This window comes from Pseudorca crassidens, chromosome 6, assembly GCF_039906515.1.
Source record: "Pseudorca crassidens isolate mPseCra1 chromosome 6, mPseCra1.hap1, whole genome shotgun sequence".
In the NCBI taxonomy this organism is placed as follows: Eukaryota; Metazoa; Chordata; class Mammalia; order Artiodactyla; family Delphinidae; genus Pseudorca; species Pseudorca crassidens.
The window spans coordinates 11305220-11332281 of record NC_090301.1 but is presented as its reverse complement, the minus strand read 5'-3'; the positions used below and the strand labels follow the sequence as shown (position 1 = coordinate 11332281).

General features: G+C 35.0%; 1 protein-coding gene across 11 annotated transcripts in view; it reads left to right on the top strand.

The window, feature by feature from the left end:
- AGFG1 (ArfGAP with FG repeats 1) overlaps positions 1-27062 on the top strand; it is a 71329-nt gene that overhangs the window by 35159 nt on the left and 9108 nt on the right. For 5 of the 11 annotated variants that reach the window (XM_067740333.1, XM_067740335.1, XM_067740332.1 and 2 more), the window contains exons 3-11: positions 7622-7737; positions 13409-13571; positions 14612-14765; positions 20538-20657; positions 21328-21399; positions 22700-22909; positions 24003-24183; positions 26632-26711; positions 26927-27019. In XM_067740333.1, the coding sequence (XP_067596434.1) occupies positions 7622-7737; positions 13409-13571; positions 14612-14765; positions 20538-20657; positions 21328-21399; positions 22700-22909; positions 24003-24183; positions 26632-26711; positions 26927-27019 (1189 nt within the window). The remainder of the gene's footprint in view (positions 1-7621; positions 7738-13408; positions 13572-14611; positions 14766-20537; positions 20658-21327; positions 21400-22699; positions 22910-24002; positions 24184-26631; positions 26712-26926; positions 27020-27062) is intronic. The other 6 variants (XM_067740339.1, XM_067740337.1, XM_067740338.1 and 3 more) reach the window with 3 other exon arrangements.

Genomic DNA, 27062 nt, shown 5'->3' with positions numbered 1-27062 from the left:
AAGATGGAATATACCATACAGTCCTCAAAAGATGTAAATAATTGCAGGACTATCTGTTTCTTTGCTTAAGGCATATGGATAGTGTTATTTCTTTAAACACTATTAATGAGTATAAATCCTTTATAGATAGGTCATCACTGAGAAATACCTGTCAGCTGTTGACCTAGAAATACTAGCATAGTCATGCTCATGTAGACTTGGGTGAATGTAGAAAATTTTAATAATGTACTTGTTTTTTCAGTATCTAACTTAAATCATGGCATATATATGAGATATTGTTTCTGATTGTTAGTTTTTAGGACAAAATAAGGCAAAAAAAAAAAAAAACCCTTGTTTTCCCTTTTAGGGAAAAATGTTATGTTGCTGATAGAATTTGTGTAGGTCTATCGTAACTCTCCAGAGAACTTCTAATGTTAATATTTATTTCTGTTAAATTTTTCTTTCTGCTTCCAAAAAGTGGATGTTAGTTCCTTGCTCATGAATTTTTTCAGTTCTTTAAGTCTCCTATTTGTTCCTATATTTTATGGACAGTACTGTTAAGTGCTGTAATTATATCTTACAGAAGAAGGCACTCCATCTCTCTACTGAGGAGAGAAAGGACAGAAAGGAGTCTGAACTCTAGTTGATGTGTATAGGTTGGCTTAATGAAAAAAGTCTCTACTTCCACAGAATCTTTCTGTCCTTTCCTTATTTTTATATCTTTGGACCTAGAGGTTGCAAGCAGGGTCATGTCACATTGTGTATTCTTTGTATCTCTTTTATGAAAATAAGGGGTTGTCTGAATCTTAAAGGTAAGTATCCATTCCAGCAAGTTTCCACTCTATTTTGTTGTCCCTGAGAGGATTATAAAACTGTAACATGTTATCTCTATTCATATCTATTTGTCTGATGGATGCAACACTGTTTTCTCATTCTTCCTTTTATATGTGAGTAATTGAGAATTAGTATGGGTGTTCCCTATTTTTGGTGTTCATAATTGAGTTGGCTAAACTGCTTGCACTGCATGTATTTACTATCATGATTTAGGTTCAGTGCTGCATAGCTTTCAGCTGCCCTTCTAGCTCTGTCTCCAAGCACCTGGTTTGTCTGGATACGCAAATGGGCTTTCTTGCTTCCTGGCTTCTGGCAGGGTGGGGGTGGGGGGTTCATTCAAGCTGATGGAGAACGTTGTCAGCAGACCAAAGAAAGGAAGGAGGGAAAGGTTAAGATATTTACTTTCTTAACTTCTTTCATGTGGGATTTCTGTAGCCTGGCTGCCTCCTTTCATTGAAGGTCAAAACTCCCATCAAGTAGCCCTCTTAGTTTTAAGGTTGCCAACCACTTCCTCTTCTTCTACCTTCACTGCCAACGGGTGGTGGTAGGTCCTCCTGTTGCTAACCCTTGGACACTATACTCTCACTTGTGATTTCCTTACAGCCTACCTATGCTTTAAACAGTCTCTATTAAACTTCTCAAATTACCCAAATTGAGTGTGCCATCTGTTTCCTAAGGCAACCCTGACTGATAAATGTACTTTAAAGTATTTTAGATTCTGTCAGTGGTTATTGTGATTGCAATTCTAAAGTGGATTAGCACTAGAATAAGGGAAAAAATTATTCTGACAGTTTCATGAACTTATTCTGTTGGTTGATGTGTGATTTTATTTTTAATTCCTCCATAAGATGTGGTTTTGGGTAGCATTGGCCTGGTTACTGAACACTTAATACGGCACAACCCATTGTTTTAAGCATTGTGGGGAATTCAGAAGTAGGTGAGACACATGCTCAGTAATTCTAATAAAAAGCAGTTTGTGGTAAGTTTCATGTGAGAATTACAAGTGCTATAGTAGTTCAGAGAGGGTGATTGTTCCATTAAGACCACTTTGATTCCATCTGCAGCAGGACTGAAGAGAGACCTACAGTTTCCTGTGTTTCTGGTAAGGCCTGTATTTCCCAGTCCTTGCTTACTTCATCACCCCATAACACACAATGCAAACCACATAAGATACCAGGCTCCAAAGTAAGAATAACTAATACTATTTAAAATTCACTTATATATACCTGTTCTGAGTAGACAACATATTAACTCATTTAACCCTTCCAACATCTCAGTGAAGCAGGTTCTCTTACCTGAGTTGGAATTCACATTAAGGCAGTCTTACTTCCTGGTCTAGGCTCATAACTACCATACCTACAATATTATTCTCTAATTAAAACTAATTATCCACCTCTCCAGAGAGATCATCAAAATGAATCCATCATATATGCAGCCCTTTCACATGATGGCTTTTAGGTATCCTCGTTGCTCCTCAGTGATGTTTCAAGGCCTGCAGCCCTGTGTTCCTCTTGCCAGTAGAATTTATCACTTGCTCTGTCATCCTGTTGCAGTCATACCAGTTAGCCCCCCTCATTCAATATAGATTTCAGCACTTCACGTAGTGAGTGTCTTTCTTCCACTAGTGTTAACCATTTCTGCCAATCCCAGTGTCTACACAGATAACTCAGCCTCTGGAATTCTTTGACTTCTTATGTCCAGTAATCCTTCCTTCTGTTTTAGACTTTATTTATCAGTAACTGTATTACTTCTCAGATTTCAAATGTAAGCATCCTGTTCTCTGACCATCATTGCTTCTCTCTTCCCAGCTCATTCCCTCTAATTTCGTACTCCAACAGTTCTGGGACAACCATAAGAGACCTCCAGTCCACTGACGCTAAATTTCTTTGTTGTGTATCATCCTTACTGTGTTTTCATTTTTCTTAACCTAGCTTTGATTCTGTGTTCTGTTGTTATAACCACTCACTTTAACTCCTGTTGTATTTTACCTGATTAAAGCCAATACTCTACCTACTTTGTACCTAAACAACCAGATGAGACTGGTGGAAAACACACCACTGTCTTGACTAGTTTCACTTTAAATACTTGTGACCTCAAAACCTTAGTGCTGCCTGCAGTTTTAGTTGGTTCACTCTCCCATTTTTATTCAGTTCTGAAAAACCCTCCCTTTTCAGTTGATGGTGTTTATTATTTTACTTTAAAAGAAAAAAAAAAAACCAAAACAAACATGGAGAAAGGAGAACTTTATACTTTCCTATCAGCAGATCTACAAACCTGAAAGAGCAGTTTCAGGAGAATGGTAGGAGCAGAAGCCAACTTTTCAGGGACTAAAATGTGAATGGATCAGAAGAGATAGGGACTGTGACATTTTCCCAGATGTATCTCTGGAACACTGTTTTTATTTAATGAATCTTGTTCAAGAAGAGGTTTAGTGGCTAAGTAAATTTGAGAAGTGCTGAAAACTATATATAGTATTTATATGGAAAGGAAGTTTCCATTTGCTGGCCTAGATTTTACTAAATCATTAGTTTTCAAACTTCGGCCTATTTCACAGTCACCTGAAGGGCTTGATTGCTGGGTAGCACCTCCAGAGGTTCTGATTTCATAGGTCTTGGGTGGCTCCTAAAAATTTGCATTTACAACAAGTGTCTAGGTGACACTGATGCTGCCAGTCCAGGAAATTGGGGAATCCCATTTTGAGAGTCACTTCACTTGAGTAAGAATTCAGCTGCCAAGAGTGGCAGGTACAGTTAGGATTTTGAGCAATATAGCAAATAGCTATTATGGGATAGCATAGTCAGAAGAAATAAGAGCTGACTAACAACATCATGGAACTTTGATAGTAAGATAGCAGGAATTTGTAGTGGACCCAAGCAGTGAGTTTTAATGATTTTCTCTAGCAGTTTGACCTGTCAGAGAAGGATCAGAACCACCAGCAGTTAGTACAGAATTTTGAGTGACTCCTACAGGCTGCTAATGTCATATATGTATAAAATTTATCATCAAGCACTCCATCTTTGCTTTGTATTCCCATGATGAGTGCCAAGACAGTAACTTTATGATGTCTTTAACCCATCTCCTTTTTATTTGTTTGTATCAGTATGTTTATTATTTACTATTCATTAATTGTTTTTAGTTAAAATTGTATATGTTAGTTAATAGGGGTTTTGGAATACAAAGACTAAATGTCATGAAGTGTCCTAAACTAATTCTGTCAATTACAGTCAATAAGTCTTTGAGCAAATTTCTCTTGTTTTCTCACTTGGGAATTTTTAAAATAAAAGAATTAGAAACTACCAGTTCTCGCTTTATGAATGTAATTGTAAAGCCACAGAATCTTTTCCTAAGGAGAGTCTCATGTGGGTTTTTGTGTTTTTTTTTTTTTTTTTTTTGCGGTACGCGGGCCTCTCACTGTTGTGGCCTCTCCCGTTGCGGAGCACAGGCTCCGGACGCGCAGGCTCAGCGGCCATGGTTCACGGGCCCAGCCCAGCCGCTCGGCGGCATGTGGGATCTTCCCGCACCGGGTCACGAACCCGTGTCCCCTGCATCAGCAGGTGGACTCTCAACCACTGCGCCACCAGGGAAGCCCTGTTTTTTTTTTTAATATTTTAATTTTATTGGAGTATAGTTGATTTACAACATTGTGTTAGTTTCAGGTGTACAGCAAAGTGATTCAGTTATACATATGCATATATTCATTCTTTTTTAGATTCTTTTAATATTGAGTAGAGTTCCCTGTGCCGTACAGTAGGTCCTTATTGGTTATCTATCTTATATATAGTAGTGTGTGTCTGTTTATCCCAAGCTCCTGATTTATCTGCCCCTCCCCTTTAACCATTAGTTTGTTTTCAATATTTGTAAGTCTGTTTCTGTTTTGTAAAGAACTTCATTTGCATATTTAAAAAATTAGATTCCACATATGAGTGACATATGATATTTGTCTTTCTCTGTCTGACCTCACTTAGTATGAGGTCAGACATGTATCTAGGTCCATCCATGTTGCTGCAAATGGCATTATTTCATTATTTATGGCTGAGTACTATTCCATTGTATATATATACCACATGTTCTTGATCCATTCCTCTGTTGATGGACATTTAGGTTGCTTCCATATCTTGGCTATTGTAAATAGTGCTGCAGTGAACATTGGGGTGCATGTGTACTTTTGGATCATGTGGTTTTTTAAAAGTAGCTAAATATTTATTGGAGAAGCTGGCCCTCTACAGGGTTTATATAGAATTTCTAGCGTAAGTTGCATTACCGTTCCTGGGTATCTGAACTTCTTGAGCTTTGCCACTGAAATGTTTTTATAATGAGATTGTGCCATCACCTAGGCCTCACTTATGTCAGTTGTACTGCCTTAATGACTTTGTAGTATCTGTACTGAGCCTGGAGTAGGAAGGAACCACAAGAAATGCTGTTTTGAAACATGCTTGGGGTACATAATAAGAGAGGAAAAGGGTGAATCCTTTTTTCCTATCTTTATTTCTCTCTTACCCACTTCAGTGAGGACATAAGCTTGAGAAGGGTGCTACCTTTCTGTCTCTGATTTCTCAAATCTTTGTCAGGCTTTTGAAGTTAGATACTGCCTTCTTTTCACAGTGTTACAACTGGTTATTTTTTAAAGTAATATAATTTTAGAAACTTGTGGATGTGTTTTTATAGCATTACTGAGGAATAATTAATTATAATAAATAAATATTTAAAGTGTACAATTTGAGTTTTGACATATGTTAAACTGTCATTACAGTAACAAGATAACATACATTTTCATCATCCCCAAGAGTTTTTTGTGCCCCTTTGTAATGCTTCTCCTGATCTGCTTTCCATCACCATAGATAAGTTTACATTTTCTAAGATTTTAAATGAATAGAATTACGTAGTATGTACTTTGTAGGGGGTGGTTCTGAGGTCTGTCAATCAGCATAATTGTCTTGAGGTTTATGCACGTAGTTTCTTGTGTCAATAATTTGTTCATTTTTATTGCTGGATAGTATCTTACTTGGATATTCCACAATTAATCCGTTCACCTGTTGATAGACATTTGGGTTGTTTTCCGTTTGGAGTTACTAGCAGTAAAGCTGCTGTGAACATTTGTGTACAAATCTGAGTATGGACATCTGCCTTTATATTTCTTGAGTAAATACTTAGAAGTAGGATGGCTGGATCATATCGTAGGTATATGTTTAACTTTTAAAAAACTACCAACTGTCTTCCAAACTGGTTGTACCATTTTTACATTCTTAAGAGTTCTAGTTGTTCCACATTCTCACCAGCATATGATATGGCCAGTCTTTTTTCTTTTCCTGGCTAGAACCGTTATTATTTCAGAAATAACCATCCAATGTAACTTGAGGTGGTTAGAATAGTTATTTCTGGATGACTGTAATAAATATTTGTCAAAACACCAAGTACCTCAATAATCATACACATTTCATTCATAAAAACTTCCAAAAGTTCTTATGTATCAAAAAAACTTACAAATGGCACAAGAGAGTTAATAGTCTATAGAGGAGAGAAAGAAAATTATTCTAGGGGAAATTCTAATGAAGCATTTTCTCCATTGCATTTTTTTTTTTCCGGCACGCAGGCCTCTCACTGTTGTGGCCTCTCCCGCAATGCGGAGCACAGGCTCCAGACGCGCAGGCTCAGCGGCCATGGCTCACGGGCCTAGCCGCTCCGCAGCACGTGGGATCTTCACGGGCCGGGGCACGAACCCGTGTCCCCTGCATTGGCAGGCAGACTCTCAACCACTGCGCCACCAGGGAAGCCCTCCATTGCATTTTTGATTAACATAGTTCATGAACAAAGCCTTGCTTTGCCTTTCTTTAGTCTTTTTGTTTTTGGCCATTCTAGTGGTATGTCTGGGTGTCTGTGTAGTGGGGTCTGTGTTTTTTAAATTTGCATTTTCTACATGACTAATGATGTTGGGATGCTTATTTGCCATTTGTATACCTTCTTTGGCGAAGTGGCCAACTTTTCTGCCCACTCTTTTAAAAAAAAAACTGATTTGGGGTCTGTTTTGTCACTGAGTTTTAAGAATTCAAGGTTTTATACATTTTGTAACTACCTTTTTTCAGTTGGTGGCTTGCCTTTTCATTTAAATGTTTTGAAGAGCAACAGTTGTAAATTTTGATGAAGCCCACCTTCTAAATTTTTTCTTTATACTTCTCTTTATGTTTTGTGTCTTATTTGAGTTCTGCATCATTTCATTTCTTTGATTTTATTGAAAACTTAAATCTCAGATTCTCATTTTTTAGCCATTAGGGAAAAAAAGCATAGGAGGTAATTATAAAGCTAGAGTTGTATCTGCCTTGTATTTGTGTTTTGTTATACTTTAATAGCAAATTACTTATGATTCTAGTACTTCTTATTTCTTTTTGGTTGATTTTTAAACTTGTCAAGGATTCAGGAAATTGCCACTCACTGGTCTAATTCCTTTGTTTTACGGGGTGAAGGAACTGAGGTTCATAAAGGTTACATGACTTTGCTGATTGTTTACAGTGTATGATTATTTTAAGACCAAACAATCTGAGGTCCTCTGAAATGCCATTTCACTGTTTGTTTCCCTGTGAGGAGCTGTTCTTTGTGATACTGTTGATAAGATTTTACTGCATGCTGTAACATTAAAATAAATTTAGTTCCTTCATTTGTTGCTTCTTCATTGATCATTGTGATAAATATCCTCATTGAAAGCAATATTTAAAATTAAGTAGGTTATCTTTCTGAGAGAATCTTAATTATCTTAAAATTTCATTAAGTTAAGATGTCGAATTTAACACTTTTGTTTTTTTAATTCTTTCCAAAGGTCTGTAAACAGATTTGGCTAGGATTATTTGATGATAGATCTTCAGCAATTCCAGACTTCAGGGATCCACAAAAAGTGAAAGAGTTCCTACAAGAAAAATATGAAAAGAAAAGATGGTGAGTGAATAGTTTGTATTTAGAGCAAAGCCTCCCCAAATCACATTAATTATGGGTAAGATTAGTATAAGAGGAAGGAAGGAAGAAGGAAGGAAATAAGTAGGTAGGTAGGTAGATAGGGAATAAGGAAATAGGTAGATACTCATTATACTTTGGCTTTTTATTGAATTTGGTTTCCACAGACCTTTACTTCTGCTTTATCTTAACTCATCTGTGCCTAGCAGTAGCCTGTTTCTTATCACCAGGCCTCTTACCCTTTTGGGGGAAGTTAGGGATTCTTCCTTATAAACCGTCTCTATCCCTGTTAGCTTCTCTAGACATTGTAGTCTTATAAAGCCTCCTGTATGCAGAAAATTATAAGACACTGATAAAAGAAATTAAAGATGATACAAATAGATGGAGAGATATACCATGTTCTTGGATTGGAAGAATCAACATTGTGAAAATGACTCTACTACCCAAAGCAATCTACAGAGTCAGTGCAATCCCTATCAAACTACCACTGGCATTTTTCACAGAACTAGAACAAAAAATTTCACAATTTGTATGGAAACACAAAAGACCCTGAATAGCCAAAGCAATCTTGAGAACGCAAAACGGAGCTGGAGGAATCAGGCTTCCCAGACTTCAGACTATACTACAAAGCTACAGTAATCAAGACAGTATGATACTGGCACAAAAACAGAAAGATAGATCAATGGAACAGGATAGAAAGCCCAGAGATAAACCCACACACGTATGGTCACCTTATCTTTGATAAAGGAGGCAGGAATGTACAGTGGAGAAAGGACAGCCTCTTCAATAAGTGGTGCTGGGAAAACTGGACAGGTACATGTAAAAGTATAAGATTAGAACACTCCCTAACACCATACACAAAAATAAACTCAAAATGGATTAAAGACCTAAATGTAAGGCCAGAAACTATCAAACGCTTAGAGGAAAACATAGGCAGAACACTCTATGACATAAGTCACAGCAAGATCCTTTTTGACCCACCTCCTAGAGAAATGGAAATAAAAACAAAAATAAATGGGACCTAATGAAACTTCAAAGCTTTTGCACAGCAAAGAAAACCATAAACAAGACCAAAAGACGACCCTCAGAATTGGAGAAAATATTTGCAAATGAAGCAACTGACAAAGGATTCATCTCCAAAATTTACAAGCCGCTCATGCAGCTCAATAACAAAACAATAAGCATCCCCATCCAAAAATGGGCAGTAGACCTAAATAGACATTTCTCCAAAGAAGATATACAGACTGCCAACAAACACATGAAAGAATGCTCAACATCATTAATCATTAGAGAAATGCAAATCAAAACTACAGTGAGATATCATCTCACACCGGTCAGAATGGCCATCATCAAAAAATCTAGAAACAATAAATGCTGGAGAGGGTGTGGAAAAAAGGGAACCCTTTAGCACTGCTGGTGGGAATGTGAATTGGTACAGCCACTATGGAGAACAGTATGGAGGTTCCTTAAAAAACTAAAAATAGAACTACCATATGACCCAGCAATCCCACTACTGGGCATATACCCTGAGAAAACCATAATTCAAAAAGAGACATGTACCAAAATGTTCATTGCCGCTCTATTTACAATAGCCAGGAGATGGAAACAACCTAAGTGTCCGTCATCGGATGAATGGATAAAGATGTGGCACATATATACAATGGAATATTACTCAGCCATAAAAAGAAGCGAAATTGAGTTATTTGTAGTGAGGTGGATGGACCTAGAGTCTGTCATACAGAGTGAAGTAAGTCAGAAAGAGAAAGACAAATACCGTATGCTAACACATATATATGGAATCTAAGAAAAAAAAATGTCATGAAGAACCTAGGGGTAAGACAGGAGTAAAGACAAAGACCTACTAGAGAATGGACTTGAGGATATGGGGAGGGGGAAGAGTAAGCTGTGACAAAGTGAGAGAGTGGCATGGACATATATACTAAATGTAAAATAGATAGCTAGTGGGAAGTAGCCACATAGCACCAGGGAGATGAGCTCAGTGCTTTGTGACCACCTAGAGGGGTGGGATAGGGAGGGTGGGAGGGAGGGAGACACAACAGGAAAGAGATATGGGAACATATGTATATGTATAACTGATTCACTTTTGTTATAAAGCAGAAACCAACACACCATTGTAAAGCAATTATACTCCAATAAAGATGTAAAAAAAAAAAAAGTGGGAATAACTCAAATGTTTTTCAGTTGGCGAATGGGGAAAGATTGGTTGAAAAGGGACACAGGCACAATTCTGGGAATGACGGAAGTGCAATATACAGGCATATCTCATTTTACTGTGCTTCACTTTATTGTACTTCACAGATTTTTTTTTACAAATTGCAGGTTATGGCAGCCCTGCACTGAGCAAGTCTCTTAGTGCTGTTTCTCCAGTAGCATTTGCTCACTTCATTTCTCTCTGTCACACTTTGGAAATTCTTCAGATACTTCAAACTTTTCCATTATTTATATATCTGTCATGGTGTTTTGTAATCAGTGATCTGTAATCAGTGATCTTTGATTTAATATTGTAATTTTTTTGGGCACCACGAACTGCATCCATGTAAGAGCAAAATTAATAAATGTGTATGTTCTGCCTGCTCCACTGAGGGGGCGGAAATCTTCCTTCATTTAGCAAGTGTTTATTTACTATCTTTTATATACTAGGCACTATGCTAAAGCACTCATGAAGCAATCTATTCATTCACTTAATTGCATGTTGTAGTAATTCTTTGCTCAAACTATCACTCACTGCCCAACCAAGAAGTCATTTTACTCTACCTGTTTAAGAAGGAAGATTTTATACCTTTTTAACTAAATCTGTCAGATGTTAATTTTTAAAAAGGAATTAAGACAGGTATGTATTGGCTAGTAAGCCTTTTAAAGCAGAGCAGGGGGTATATTCATAGAACTAGTAGTGTTCAATTACTTTGAGCTCTTCATTTTTACCTGTATGAGTACAGTTTAAGTCAGTTTACTGAAACTCAGTGATGAATTCTTGGTTGTTTCTTTATCAGTATTCAGTAGTGTATATTTTCCTTCTTGGGACGTTAAGAAGATGAGAGAGAGAGTCACAAATAGAAGGAATAGGTAATGAGGAAGTACATGGCCTCTTGTTTCCCTGAGGAGCTGTATTTGAACCCAGAGAATATCTTCAAGAGCTTGTTTTGGTTGAGGGAATACTTGCCATGGTTATGAGTGAGATATCTCTACCTACATTAAGTGAGCATGGTAGAAAGAAGTGGCTCTGATTTGTATGTTCTGTGAACTTTGTATTCCCTAGAGGAGACTAATTTTTGCCAGGGCTATATATTCAGCATTACTAGAAACATTAAGTATGAATGTAGAAGAAAACATATCAGTAAGATTTTAGTTCAGGAAAGAAAAAACTTAGAAGATGCAGTGATAGTAAAAACATGGTGCCATAAATGATTCTCTTAAAATGAAGTGTATAATTATCTTTTTATCATTTTAGTTCTTAATTTCTTAGACCTTTTCCTAGACCCTTTCCTGTAGTTAAGACATTTCTGCTTGATAGCCTTGGCCTAACTTTTGATTTTCCCAACAGTTTTACTTTTACCAGCTCAGAGTTAGTTTGAATAGGACTTAGCTGGGATTTCAGATAGTTTAGCTTCAACTACTAAGAGAAAAGTGTGTGTGAATAAGGTTTATAGAATTAAAACCAGGAACCCCCCCCACATTAATAATAATAACAAAATAAAAATAATTCATTCAAACAGTAAGCAAATAATTGTAAACCTCAAATAATTATAATTTGTGTTATCTTTTCTGTCCTGAGAAACAGGATAGTTAATAAGAGAATAAGAGAAATAGTTAATAAATAAGAGAAATAGTTAATAAGAGAAATACAATACAAATAAGGATAGTTAATAAGAGAAATACCCAAAACTTCAGTTGTTGGGTAGGGGAGAGGGAGTGACCAACATTCAGCTAGGCTGGGACCTGTGCATTTTAAACTCACACTCCTGCATACCTGCATACCTGTGACGTGTCACTGGAGTGGGGCAGTGGGTTTTTAACAGGGCATAAGCACTATCCAAATGCACTCTCCCTAAAAAGCCTCACTGGGCAACTGCACTTAGAACATTGAGACTGTTGCTGTCATCTAAAGGGATTTTGAAATTGTTCTTTTAACCAGTTTTCAGACTCAATTCCTATGCTATACATGCTTAGCTGTTTTACTTTTAGTTAAGCAAGCCTTTGAGCCAAAGACTATTATCTGATTTTATCCGTTAATAAGACTTGGCTATACTCAGAAATTGGCATTATCACTGATAGGCCAAATTATGGGAAAGTGTGACTTCCTGTTTTCTCCCATATACTGGAAAAAACAAAGCAGTTTTATTGTTCGTGATTATTATATAATTTGATAATTGCCAACACTTGTGTAGCTAACACCTGTACCAGAAAACTGTTCTAAGTACTTCATAAATGTTAACTTGTTTATACCTCATAACAACCATATGTCAGTGTTTTAGAAGAAAATTTGGATGCACAGAGAGTTGAAGTAGTTTGCCCTACGTTTCATAGCTATCGAGTGATGGAGTTGGGATTTGAACTCAGATTCTGGAACAGAGTAGAAAAGCTCTGTTTTTCTACTTCTCCCACCTGTGTAATATGGGGAAGGAGGGTAGGTAGAACAAACCCTAGAAATACAGAGAGCAAAAGCTCTCACATAATCCCAGCGCTGGAGATTAGCGTTGCCAATATTTGGGCATTATATTCTTAACTACCTCTCTTTCCTTCCTTTACTCCCTTGATCCTGTGAATTCTTACATGACTGAGATCAAACGTGAAAGACCTGTAAAGTCTTATGGACATATTTGCATGTGAAGACAGAGTAGCTATGTATTATTCTATTATATAGATGTTAGTATAATCCTTTTAAGCATTTTTCTCCTGGTGGATTTTGGTTTATTGTCCAATTTTTAAAATTTTAAGGAGTGCTGTGATAACCTACGTATACATTTATGTGTGTACAGTTAGTCAATTATTTCCTAAGGATAAGTTACTAGAAATGGCACTTCTGGGGCACAGAGTATACCTATTTATGTATTTTAATAGAGAGTAACACAGTTTGTAAAGTTTATACTCAGATCAAATGCGAATGTCATTTTAATTTACATTTTTATTCGGTTACAAGTATTTTCATTTCTTTGTCTCCCTTGGTGAATTGCTTCTGTCCATTTAAAAATTGTGTTGTTAATCTTATAGATTTGTAATAGACCTTTATATTTTGGGCTACTAAGTGTAATATAATAAATGTTTCTCCTTCCTTCTCTGTTTTCAAACGTTATTTATGAGCATACGATACTTTGGTTTTTAAAAATTAGAGTTATTAACTATCATCATGATTAACTACGAGTCCTCTTTTTTTAAAAAAGCAGTTATTTAATATATTGTATTTATTAGAAAAACTGTAAGTAAATAATCGAAACAAGTTTTGTGGTTAGTCTTTATTACCCTTTCTCTGAATATTTTAATTAAGTGTAGTCTTAAGCTATCAGTTCTAAGACGGTTTTGAAATAAGATTAATATCAAAACAGTCTTGTACAAATTAGAATTAAGCTTATCATTTTGAGCTTAGTGTTCCGTACATCTTCCTTAGTTAACTGCCTGTTTAACTTTTCGTATGTTTTAGGTATGTCCCACCAGAACAAGCCAAAGTGGTGGCATCAGTTCATGCATCTATTTCAGGGTCCTCTGCCAGTAGCACAAGCAGCACACCTGAGGTCAAACCACTGAAATCTCTTTTAGGAGATTCAGCACCAGCACTGCATTTAAATAAGGGCACACCTAGTCAGGTGAGTAGTTTTTAAGTCTTTGTAGAGGCTTCTTCTTAAGGAGGATTGAGTACCATGAATTTGGGAATTCATTAAGACAGTTGCATAACCTTATATACCAGTAGCATTGTGTCCTAATGGTTTATAATACATTAAAAGATACTTGGTTAAGTGGTTGGAATGTGTCTATGTTTGTTCTTTTTGCTATTGCGAATGCTATTGTGAATACGAGTTTGTAAAGCTGTACAGGAACATTGTTATAGCTATCTATCAACATATATGTATCATACGTATCATATAACATGCAGTGGTAAAACATGAATCTGTGGTGACCATCAGAGTTAGAACAGTATGGCCTCTGTGATATTCTTTTACAGGAAAGGATTTCTCAAGCATAGAATTTTTTCTCCATCCTGATTGTGAAGCATGTTTATCGTTGAAACGCAGGTGGCTTTGCATTACATAGCATATTCTAAAAAACTGAAGTCTTTTCAGCAGTTGGTGTCTAGAGTTTATGCTTCTGTACTTCATGATAGTCAGCGAGCTGTGACAGATCTGTTACTGTGTGGCATTATAATGTCTGTCCTACACAAGAATGATTCTGAGGCATGGTACTATTTGAATTAAATTCCACCTTTTAAAATAATGCACATACTAGGGCATCTAGATAAGTTGCTCCACTTTCATCAAAGGTCTGAGTAGAAAATGAAGAGAAGGGTAAAGTCAGTATATTGTAACTCTTCCCATGGATAAAAGATTTGTCCTATGAAAGCCTTATCATCATACTGTCTTAGCAGTAAGTCTGTCTCGTGTCATGAGGTGTAACAACTGTTGTAATTATATTTCATTGCTTTTGACTCTGTACTTAACATTGAAAGATAATATGGGAATAGATGTTGAAAATTTGTGCTTTTCAAAAAACATCGAAGAACTCAAAACTCTACAAATGGAAGATTATGTAATCTTTAAACTGTGTTTTAAGCTTGGTGAATTGGAAGTAGTGGTATAAAAATTCAGCAGATCTGACTGGAAGTTCTTTATAGTTAATATGTGGTTTATAGTCTCCTGTTGTAGGTCGCTCTCAAGGGCAGCAGCAGGAAAAGAAGCAGTTTGACCTTTTAAGTGATCTTGGCTCAGACATCTTTGCTGCTCCAGCACCTCAGTCAACAGCTACAGCCAATTTTGCAAACTTTGCACATTTCAACAGTCATGCAGGTAAGTTTTTTCCCAGCAGCTTTTGCCAGAGTGATTGAATAATCGTCAAATTAAATATTGTACACTAATTTAAGAATTGATTTGGTCATTTTGAAGCAGTTTTATTTGATAATTTGAAACTTTGCTTTCTGTTTTTTGCATATATATATTTCACTGTTTTTTAAGCATAACTGAAGCCAGTGCTTACTGAATTGATTTCCTATTAGTACTTTGGGATTTATTTTACCTTCTTTTATTCACCTATGAAATTGCGATGCTATCCCACTTATTTTTTTTCCTTTCAATTTCACGTCCTGGCTTATAGTTGGATAATAATGGTACAAAGTTTGTCATGTATATATGCATCCAGAAATGTGCCTTTTGAGATAGTTTGGAAAATTATGGAAAACCTGCTCTTCAGCCACATTTATTTCTATCAAGCATTGAAGGAATTTTTTGTTTTAAATACCAGTGGAAACATTTTCTAAGAATATGCTACAGAAGGAAGTTGTGGTGTGATTTATGTATGTGTGTGTGTGTGTGTGTGTGTGTGTGTGTTTGCTTTTCAAAAGGGATTCTAGGATGAGAATTTCTTTCAGGAGAGATTGTACTGAGAAGGGTAAGAAATCGGGAGGCTCGCGCTGTTAGGGCTGTGGTGGGTTTCCATCTGCTTTACATTGGCTGAGCCCAGAAGTCCAGAAGGAGGCTGAGGAGACTCTTCCCTTCATACTCTAGGTGGGAAGCCAGTTCCCTCTCTGAGCAGACAGGAGCCCTAGCTTCTGTCCTCCCTCTTGGTTTTCGAATGGTGGCCAAAAGAGTTGGTGGTGGAAGACTCAGTGAATAGAGAGTGAACCTTCTGTAATTTATGAGTATTCTGCATTTATCTCAGTTTTAGGTTTATGGAAATGTAATTTGAAATGATGGAAAAGTAACTGCCAAACTCTTTTGTAAATTTTCAGCTTATTTCATGACTTATTTCATGTTTCCCTTGTGTGTGTGTATGTGTGTTTTTGTTTTGTGTTTTTGTCTCTAAACGCAATTTGTGAATATTTGCAAGTCAGGGAATTGATGTTACACTTTTCTGTGTAATCATATTAGCCAAAAATAGACAAGACAGTGCAGCTCCACAGACTAATTTGTACCGTGATTACCCTCATACTTTTAATAACCCCCTTAAAATGCTTTTTGAAAATAATTGTCATTATTTAATTGTAGAAAATGTTAAGAGAGAGAGAAATGTATGATTTTATCAGATTGATAGAAGATAGTAAATCTTAACTATTTTGTCTCTTTTCCACATATGGCAGAAATGGTAGGACAGATGTGTCTGTGAGGAAGTAGTTGAATAACCATGTAGATTAGGTCAGGTTGCCTGAGAGTAATAGTTTTTTAGCCTGAAGTTCTTTTGTATTTACAGATGACTACTCAGATCACTCTTTTCTTACTTCATTTGATTGATCCCAGGAGCATAAAATATATATGGATATTGCAAGAACAAGCTAATAAAATTACTCATTTATTTTCCCTTCTAGTATAGTTGATGCCATCTTTCACATTTTACCTTAAGTAAGTTTTAAATTGGTGTCACAGTTCAATCTGAAATGTCTTTTTCCAGAGCCTTTGCAAGCACTCTGAATTTTTACTTTTCCATACATGGTTCATAGATACAAAGTCATTGATAGCTGAGTTTTTACCCTGAACTTATCATTTAAAAAAAAAAATACATTAGGTGAAAATTTTCTCCTGAACACATTGATGTGACAAATGGAACTTTTAATAGCAAACAGTAATTATTCAGATACGCCAATCTGGCCGGCATTGTTTTAAAGGGAAAACTGTTCTTTTGCAGATAGTTCAGTGGGTTAAAAGCCAGAAGTCTTTACCCTTCTTTATTTGAACATTCTGGCTGAGTTGGTGTGTGTGTGGATATGTGTCAGTGGTGGGGTCAGTATTATGTTCAGGAAAAGTCATCTTCTACAGAAATAGGCATGCAGTTAGAAACATAATTTACTACAGCATGTAATAGTTATTTTGCTTGGTAATAAACGTATCACAAAACCTGTGAACTGTAAACTGTAATTGATTTTGGCCACACCTTATATGAGGGATGTCAAACTCAATTGCCTTGCCACCCAGTTAACACAAATGAATAATATAATGCAGTGCCCCTTTCAAAGGGGAATGGTCTATAATCTCCTGTTGCCACATGAAAATACAGGCTCAGGATTACTAAATACACCGATTTTCTTTTAAGAGATGTATGAAAACTTGTTATGTAATGTGAAATGCTCTCTTTTTAAATGTTAGGAATTAATGAAAATAAACTATCATATAGGTGAAACAAAGTCTGTTTGTCAGCTGAATTTGATGAGGGTTGCCTGTTTCCATCCTCTGGCCTCTACATTTTTTTTTTTTCCTTTCTCATGAGTATCTGTTGCTCACCGAAGAGTAAAGACAACTCTTGGCAAGATTCAGGCTCATTAACTTGGTGCCTTAAATTCTAAATTCTGAGTTGACTCCTTTGTACTTTTTGAATAAGACTGTGTAAAAAGCATCTTTATTATTTTGTCACATTCTTTTTAGTTTGGATTTCTTTGTGTAGAGATTGTTTGAGGTTTCAGATAGTAATTTTTGTTTACTGAATTTATTAGTGTTTAATTTCCAAAGTTGTGTTTATCAGTTTCATTCCGCAACACTTTACAGATTTAAAAAGTTACTATAATCAGTTGTTGAAGACACTAGATTCAGTGTCTACAAATAAAAACGGATAGAAGTATTACAAAACCCTGTCTTGCTATAGTGAATAGGTATTTGATGAGTGTGTTTGGTGCTCTGGTGGGAAATCATTGGGAAAATATAAATGTGATAAAATAGGCTTGCTCAACAAAATGGATTGCATTGAACTGATTTTTTTTTTTTAAGAAGATGTTGGGGGTAGGAGTTTATTTATTAATTAATTTATTTTTGCTGTGTTGGGTCTTCGTTTCTGCGCGAGGGCTTTCTCTAGTTGTGGCAAGCGGTGGCCACTCACTATCGCGGCCTTTCTTATTGCGGAGCACAGGCTCCAGACACGCAGGCTCAGTAGTTGTGGCTCACGGGCCCAATTGCTCCGCGGCATGTGGGATCCTCCCAGACCAGGGCTCGAACCCGTGTCCCCTGCATTAGCAGGCAGACTCTCAACCACTGTGCCGCCAGGGAAGCCTGCATTGAACTGATTTTTTTCCCCTGATGTTGTTGAAACATGTTAAATGTAAAATCTTCCCATATGATGTTCTAAATACAAGTTACATGTAGAATATGTATTATTATAGGCTACACATATGTTCGAGGTTATAAGCCACAAACTAGCTTAGGGACCCAATTCTTGTTTCTACAAGGGACAGATGTTTCATTTGTTGTTCTCAACTGTACAGCTAAGTGTTCAAAAAACTTGGAAACTTGCATTTTGGAATATAATCCACTCTAAATTTGAGAATTTCCTATATCGTGTTCTCTATTCATTTGGTTTATAGTTATATTATCTATTTATTACCTATTTTGGCCTTAATAAACTTATTTTGTCTTTTAGTAGAATTTTCTTCTCTTTGGCTTAGTATTTCAAAGCTCTTAAGAAATTTATTTCTGTTGTTTCATAAGTTGTAGAATTATAGTGTTTGTTGGTTTTGCTAGTAGAGACCATCTAGCAAATCTTCTCATTTTGTTAGTGAGAATACTGGTAGAGCCAGAACAATTGAGGGACTTGTCCAATGGTTTACAGTTTCTTATGTTAGGATGGAGTTCCCTGATTCTTATCTTAGATTCCCTTTTCACTAAACTGTACTTTTTTACTGGTGTTCTCAGCAATGCTAAATGGTAACTATTTAAACTTATATTTAAACTGGTATAGATATTCCTTTCAAAATATTTTTTAGGAAATTAATTTTTAAAATTTATTATTTATCTATTAGTATTTCTTCCATTATATTTCTTTTGGGGAAAGTAAAATTTCAGCCTGTAAAAAAGTTGAATTTTATCATATTAAGTAAAAACAGACAAAATATTGTAGGGAGTCCAGAATACAGAATTTATATTGTTAAGCAATAAGCAGCCTTTTAATTTAGGTTCTAGTGTGTAGTGCTTAAGGGCCAGGTCACATGTGTTTCAAAAAGGTTTTCAAGAACGCAGTGTGAGCAGTGACATGTGGGGATAGCACTCCACTCGTCAGAAGTGGTAGGTGTGAAGACACTAGAAGGGAAGTGGCACATGTGTGTAGGAAAAGGGGGTTACTCTAGGTACATTCCTCTCCCGCCCCCGTCATATCCATTTAGATAGATAAAACAGCAATTACATGAAATACTGTTAAGTTTTCCTGATTTTCTTCCTACAATAATGTTTTACTTTGTTAATGGAAAATTTTTTTGCTTAGTGACTTCTTTTGGTTTGTTTACAAGTAGAGTACATATTCATTGAAAAAGCTTAGCGAACTCAGGCAAACAAAGAAGGAAATGATACCTACCTGAAATCTCACTACTTTGATTTAACTAAAATGCAGATTTTCTATGCACATGATGCCATGTTTAATGAAATTAGCAGATGAAAATGTATCTGGAATTTATTAACCTATTTATCTTACTTACGTAGCTGTAAGTATTTTTGTATCGGGCTAAATATTCTTTTACATGAATTTTTTAAATGGCTGCATTATATTCCATTGTATGATGTTCCATAATATATTTAAGTGATCTCTCGTCGGCCATTTGAGTTTCTAAGTTTTTCATTATTATAAAAAACACATTGTTTAGCTGTTAGATTCAGCCATGCTCATTTGCAATATTATCTCTTTACAAAAACTACCTAGAAGTAGAATTGCCTGCAGAGGGTTTAAGTGGCTCACTCACTTTGTTGGTGACATATTATAATCTTTCTCCATCTTTTGGACGTGCTTTTTGTTCTTACCACTTAGCATTCCCTTTCCTGCATACCAACCACTTCTTATTCTTATCTTATCCTCTATAAAAATCTTATCCAGCATCTGTTTTGCCTTAAAAAAAGTCTTTTGAGTTATTTCGTTTTACTTACATATTTTAACTTTAGGAGAGCCTGGAGTTTTGCTCTTAGGTTGGTGACCAGTTGGGAAATGCCAGTTGGTCTTTTTCACTGGGTATGAGGTGCATTTATGCTATGATTTTTACGTTTTTGTCATTTCTTAAGTTTTAATATGTGTTTTAAAATGGCAGCGTCCTAATAAAATATGAGTATCTTCAATGTATTTGGTGATCATGTCCTTCTTTTTATACACTCGAGTTTTCTTTTTTTAAATATGCTATGGTGTGACATCGTTGTAAACTCAAAAAGCAACCAAAAGATTTAATGTAATTAAGCCATCTTTGTATCATTATTTTAGGTTCACATAACTGATGAATCACTTATCACTATTTTAAATCTGAATTTTCCAAATGTATCCTGTATCCTGCATCTCTATCTGCTTTACTGTAACTAAATATTTAGTGCTCTTAATTCAGAGTTTCCTTTAATAGAGGCACTTTACTATTCCTGAGGTCACTCAAAGGCTATTGTGTACAAATTTATCATTGTACAAAGCGTTTTTGGAAATTCCTGGATACCCTTTAATAAATTGCTTGAAGTTGGGTGAAATAAACACTGGTAGAATTTAAAATCTGATTTCTAAATGAGTTTTCTTTAAAGTAAGTTGTGAGACATAGAAACTTTCATAAAATTCTTAAATTCATTTATCATATTTTTCATTTATAATTTTCATATTCATTAACATATATTGTTCCTTACCATTTACAGCTCAGAATTCTGCAAATGCAGATTTTGCAAACTTTGATGCATTTGGACAGTCTAGTGGTTCGAGTAATTTTGGAGGTTTCCCCACAGCAAGCCACTCTTCTTTTCAGCCCCAATCTACAGGTAGAGCTCTCCAGCATTATGCTTAAATGTTTACTTCAAAAAATAAAAAACTCTCTAGAGGTAGTTTTGGAACATTACTCTAAACTTAAATTCTGTGATTATCTGGTTCTAAATTAGTTCTGTCTTACAAAGCTCTGGGGAAACCTGAAATCTTTATATTTTTCTTTGTTCGTTTTTCTGAACGCTAGTATTTTGTCTAATTCACATCTATTTTCCTTTTCCTGCACATGAATCTTCCTTAAATTTCTTAGGCACAGAGGTATTAAAGTACTAAAAGTTTTTTAGGTTCACAAAACACATTACGATTTAATTCTGAATAAAGGAAGCTAGTTGATTGCTTGCTTCCATAGAACTAAAAACGTTAAGTAATTTTCAGGGCAACAAGCTTCAGAAAATAAATATTATTAGTTGAGTAGATTATTTAACAGTCATTTTAATAAACTTTAAATAGTTTTCTGTGCAGGAATTGGTCTTTAAAAATTGAATACTCTCCCATAAACTGTATTGTTTTCAGAAACTCATTGAACCTTTGTTTAGATCTTTGGCTGATTATTTTTCGTTCAGCTTTTAACTCTGTATTGTCTTAAAGCCTTTTCTTTCAATTTTCTTTCTTTCTTTCTTTCTTTTTTTTCTTTAAATTTCATCATTTACATAATATCTGGCTGTCCAGCATTTAGAATGCTTTCATCTAGCTGCAGTTTTGGTGAATTTACTTCAGCTTTTCCTCTCCAGGCTTCCAACAGTAAGTTCTGTTGTCACGTAGGCATCTTTTACTAATTTGTATGTTTTGTGCTATATTTTTTAGGTTTTTCAATTATAGAATGTTAATCATCTTTTAACGATAATCCTTCAGAAATTCTCACTTTTACTCTCTCCACTATTGCTAAACTCAGAGAACATAGTAGTATACCATAACAGAGTTAGTTGATTTAATAATTCAGTTTTTATTAATTTGAAATAAATTTCTTCATACAGATTTTGAAAGCTCAGTATGTACTTTGTTCATCAGCTCCTTGTAACAGATCACAGTCTTTTAAATACAAACATTACTTAGTTTTAATCGAAAACAACGAGAGTTTAATTCCTGAAAGAAATATATTTGTTTTAGAATGCATAAAAAACTGATTGATGGAAAGTGTTTGTGGTTTTTTAAAAAATAGGGTGTAACCTTTGTTTCTGAAATACCTATAAGTGTGCTTTGCTCTCACTTTAATATATAAATATCTATATCTATCTACTATCTTGATTGCTGAGACTAATGTTTAGGCATAAAGAATCAACATCAAAAGTGTAGCACCAACAGTGTAGAATGAATATATACTGGTTTCAGTATTTTAGTAGTACCTTAGGGAGTTCTCTAGAATACAGAACAGTCTTTAAAATCTTAGCAGGATAAAGTTGATGTAATAATTTTTTCCTTGAGCTATATATTAGGGCATAATTTTACTGAAGACATTGTGGTGTTGTGTGTACATTAAATTATTATGTGGAATTAAGTAATAGCTCTTCAAGTAAAATAAGTCTAAAGCTCAAAAACCACCTTTTAAGAAATTTGGATCAAAGTAGTACATTGTAAACATTTTAAATCTCTACCCTGGGATTTGTTTCAACCAGGTCTCTGTTGGAACTACAAAACTTCTGTAGTGTAAGATATTTTGCATCTTGCCTACAGAGTTTGTTTAGGGAGAATTAGTAAAAGGTCGTAGTATACATAGCTGAATGATCTATGAAGTAACTGAGTTTCAAATTAGGTAGCATGGAGATGCTCTCCTGTGAATTATTTTCTTCATTCCAGGATAGAAAATTACACACAGAAACTTGTTGCCCTGTATGTTGCCAGGGCCTTTGAAAATCTAGTTTTGTAAATTATGGAAAGTCACGTGTAGATAATAAAAGTTGAATGCCATTTGCCAGTTTTTAATTTTAAGAATTTAGGATTGTTTATAGAACACTTAATTTAGGAAGAAATGATCATATAATCTTTATCAAAGGATATTGGGAAAAATCTAGCAATTTCAAGTTTTCTGTCTGTTCTGTTACAGGTGGAAGTGCTGGATCAGTAAATGCTAATTTTGCTCATTTTGATAACTTCCCCAAATCCTCCAGTGCTGATTTTGGAACCTTCAATACTTCCCAGAGTCATCAAACAGCATCAGCTGTTAGTAAAGTTTCAGCGAACAAAGCTGGTCTACAGACTACAGACAAATATGCGGCACTTGCTAATTTAGACAATATCTTCAGTGCCGGGCAAGGTATCAACCTTTAAACAGACGAATACAAATTTGTATATTAAACAGTCCTCTAAATTTGGTTGTATTTATTAAAATCTGAGGATGTGCTTTTCTTAGTTGTATAGATGTTTAGTTTACACTAAATGTTCATGACTATTTGGCACATTTTGGATCTGAAATAACTACACAATGGGAGGCCTAGAAACTACTTGTAAACGTCTAGATTTAAAAGAAAATAATTAACAAAAATTTAATTTTTTCTTAGAAAGCATGCTTTATTGTTCTAAGGCCATAAAGGGCCAAGAAATCCTATTAATAGAGATGACTAGAGGATTATTTGGTAGGTTCTGTGATATATTTGTTTTGAACTACGTTCTATTAATATTTTTGTATTTATTTAAAGAAACAAGATATTTACAGTGTATTTTTATACCTAGTTTTGGTCTTAAGGCTAGTATTTTTGCCTCTCAAAGTGCGTAGTGTAGTGGGGGAACAGCAGGGGTCTACTTTCAGACTGGATTCTGCATCCTAATCTCTGAGCCTGATTTCTCATCTACCCTCCGAAACGAGGGCAATAGTAATAGCATTGAACTTAAAAAGTTGTATTATATGTATTATTGCATGGGAGGCATTTAGAACAGTGCCCGGCACATCGTAAGTCCTCTGTGAATGTTTTCTCTTACTACTGTCTCTAATTTTTTCATGAACAACCCTGGGAAAATGATATTATTAATAGACTCTTCACATAGTTCAAGCATTTTATGAGTGTATATGTTCACTTGAATGAGATGTCCCCGTCTTGCAGATTTAATGTAGCACTTTGAGAATTTCTTCTTTATGTGTAATCTAGACATGTTATTGGTACTGGGTCTTAGTTTTTGTTACAGAAACAGTATGCTGTCTTTATCAGAGTGGTATGTATAGCACTAATCTTGTCCAATATTTTCTGGATTATTTATTGGATAAGACTCTAGAATCATGTCCATTTATTTGCTAAGCTCCAGATCGGTTTTAAATTTACATGTGTTTCATGGCAAATGTGGTTGTAAGTTGAAAGCATTAAGTTAAGCATCAGTTAAAAGTTTTGATGTAGTATGTTTTTGTTTGTTCACAGGTGGTGATCAGGGTAGTGGGTTTGGGACCACAGGTAAAGCTCCTGTTGGTTCTGTGGTTTCAGTTCCCAGTCAGTCAAGTGCATCTTCAGACAAGTATGCAGCCCTGGCAGAACTGGACAGCGTTTTCAGCTCCGCGGCCACCTCCAGTAACGCATATTCTTCCACAAGTAATGCTAGCAGGTAGCTTGTCTTAGTCTGTGTTCCTGCTTTGTGTTTTATCTTTTAAACTTTTTTGCAACGCTGAATAATAATGCTGTTAAGTAATGACCATTTGGGGCTTAAAGATTCCTGAATATTTTTGTAAATTTGAGGAAACTGTGTTTAAATTTTCTAGTTAAAATATAATTCTTGAGTTAAGTGCCATAGTTTTATTTTTTTATTTAATCGAAGGCTTTGTTACTTTTTTCCCTTGAACACTAAAATGTGATTTAGAGTATATACACATCTTGAAATGGATAGTCATATACAAATTTAATTGTACTCAGCAGAGACTCCATTTACAGAATTATTTGCTTTTAATGTACAGTTCTTAGTCATGAAGATTAAACACTTAAAGTAGCATGTTATAGCCTTAGTTGTAAATAAGCAGTTTTAGAAATGTTTGCACCAGAACCCAAGACCAATTCTGTATCTCTTTTGTCATACTGGTATTTATAAACAGACATATCTGTTACTGTGTTCAGATATATCGGATGTAAGAAATTCTTGGCAGCAGAAAGTCTACTGCATTTTAACAGTGTTCGGTCTTTAAAAACTCTCCTAGTTTTGACTTTTTCATCTTTGGGTCAAGGAAGCAGACCTAGAAGTACAGGTGACTTACCTGTACAGTGTCTTACCCATCTCTTAGTTTTCCATTCCTACAGATTGTCTCTTCTTTTTTGTTATCTGAGTAGCTTTTCATTTCCCTTTAGCACCTTTTCCAGAGAGAAATGGTAGGATTGTAACATTAACTAGTTTGGCTCACTCTTCAGTAACAAATTTTCTGTATGGCAGATGGGAAAAATTGAATCCAAAGAATAAAATTTAGAGTATTTATATATTTTTTGCTTTATTAATGTTGTCTACATTACACATATATAATAGTGGACTATAGCAATGTGGTCGTAAAGTCTGGAAACATAGACAGGTATATGTAATGAAATGGTTTATTGGTATTACATTATAATCATAAGTGGTCCCCCAGAGTGTAACCCATGGAATGTTTGAAGTACCTGAGACCCATTCAAAAGGTCTGTGAGGTTAAAACCTAAATTCATAATAATTCTGAGGGTTATTTGTGTTTTCAGTAATTGACATTTGTTTTGATGGTGCAAAAACTATGACAGGTAAAACTTGCTGGTGCCTTAGCATTGATTTACAGCTTTGGTACCAAGCTGTACAAATAGTCATCTAATAGTCATTATATTCCTTACCACCACACATTCAGTTTTACTTAGGAATATTTTTGATGCAGTTTTTATTATGAATATGCTGTATGAAGCAGTAAAGGAATTTAAGTCTTGACCTTTAAATATGTCTTCTTAATTTTCTGTGTGTTGAAGTAAGGTATGCATCAGGTAGTTCTGCTATGTACTGAAGTATAAAGCTGTCTTGAGTAAAATCAGTTTGTGTGGTTGTTTGAGTTGTGGAATAAACCAGCCACTTGTTTTATGGAACACCATTTTTTCTTGAAAGTATGATTGATAGACAAACTATGGTTATTCAGATTTCGATATTTGGTAGACATTTTCTCAAAAATGAAATTTTAAGTCTGTCACTTTAAGGAAAATAACTACTTAAAATACATACTCTCAAGCAAATAGTAGAATTTTGGAAAATTTAGGGGCCACCGTGGGCTTAAAATTAAACTTCCCATTACTTTTCTGATGAGACGGATGGTGATATTAATGATTGTAATTTTTTCATTTTGCATAGGGAAATATGTTGACATTTTGAAGATTTGCATCAACTATTTTCCAAATGATATAAAGTTAGTAAAAGATTCATTTAAAGTGTAAGATAGACTAGTGGATGTTACTTTACATAAAAGTCCATTGATATGGTTTCAAATTCCATATTGCAACTAACCTTTAGGAAACTATCCCTGGTGTTTTTTGTATGATGTCAAGGAAAATATCCACAGTTATCTGGAAAAGGTGTTAAAATTCTCCTGTTTTGTTCAACTATGTTACCATGTGAGGCCAGTTTTTCTTCATATGCATCAACCTAAACAACATATCACAAGAGATTGATCATATATTAAGCCAGCCATTAAAGAGATTTGTAAAAATATCAGTGTTACTCTTCTCATTAGGTTCCTTTTGTTTTAGAAAATATGGTTACTTATGAAAATGCTACTTAGGTTAGCATGTAATGGCTTTATTGTTATTTTTAAATGAATAAAATTATTTAAATTTGTTTTAATTGATGTACAATATATATTGGTAAATATAGCAACTTAAAGTTCTTTGGGGTTCTCAATAATTTTTTAGAATGTGAATGAGTTCTGAGACTTAGAGTTTGAGAACTGATGTGATACATGATATGTTCAATATTATTTGTTTCCATATTTTATGGCAACCTTGTAGATAGATTACCGTTGCTTTTTTTCCCCCTCAAAACATGAATTCTTTCAATACTTGTTTTCAGTAATGTTTTTGGAACAGTGCCAGTGGGTGCTTCTGCACAGACACAGCCTGCTTCTTCAAGTGTGCCTGCTCCATTTGGAGGTACGTGTTTCTGGTATATATATATACTGGTTTTTATAAAGAACCCTAATATATATTGTATCGCATTTTCGTAGGGATACCAGAAGACAATCAAAGCACCAGTTTATTATCAGAAAGCTCTAGTTTTCTATCTTCATAAATATATGAACAAATACTTTAAATAATTGAATACAAATGCGTTAGGATTTTATAGTGTATTTTATAATTTTTTAAAGCTACACCTTCCACAAATCCATTTGTTGCTGCTGCTGGTCCTTCTGTGGCATCTTCTACAAATCCATTTCAGACCAATGCCAGAGGAGCAACAGGTAAGAAATAAATATAAATTATAGAACAGTAAGCTTTGGAAAA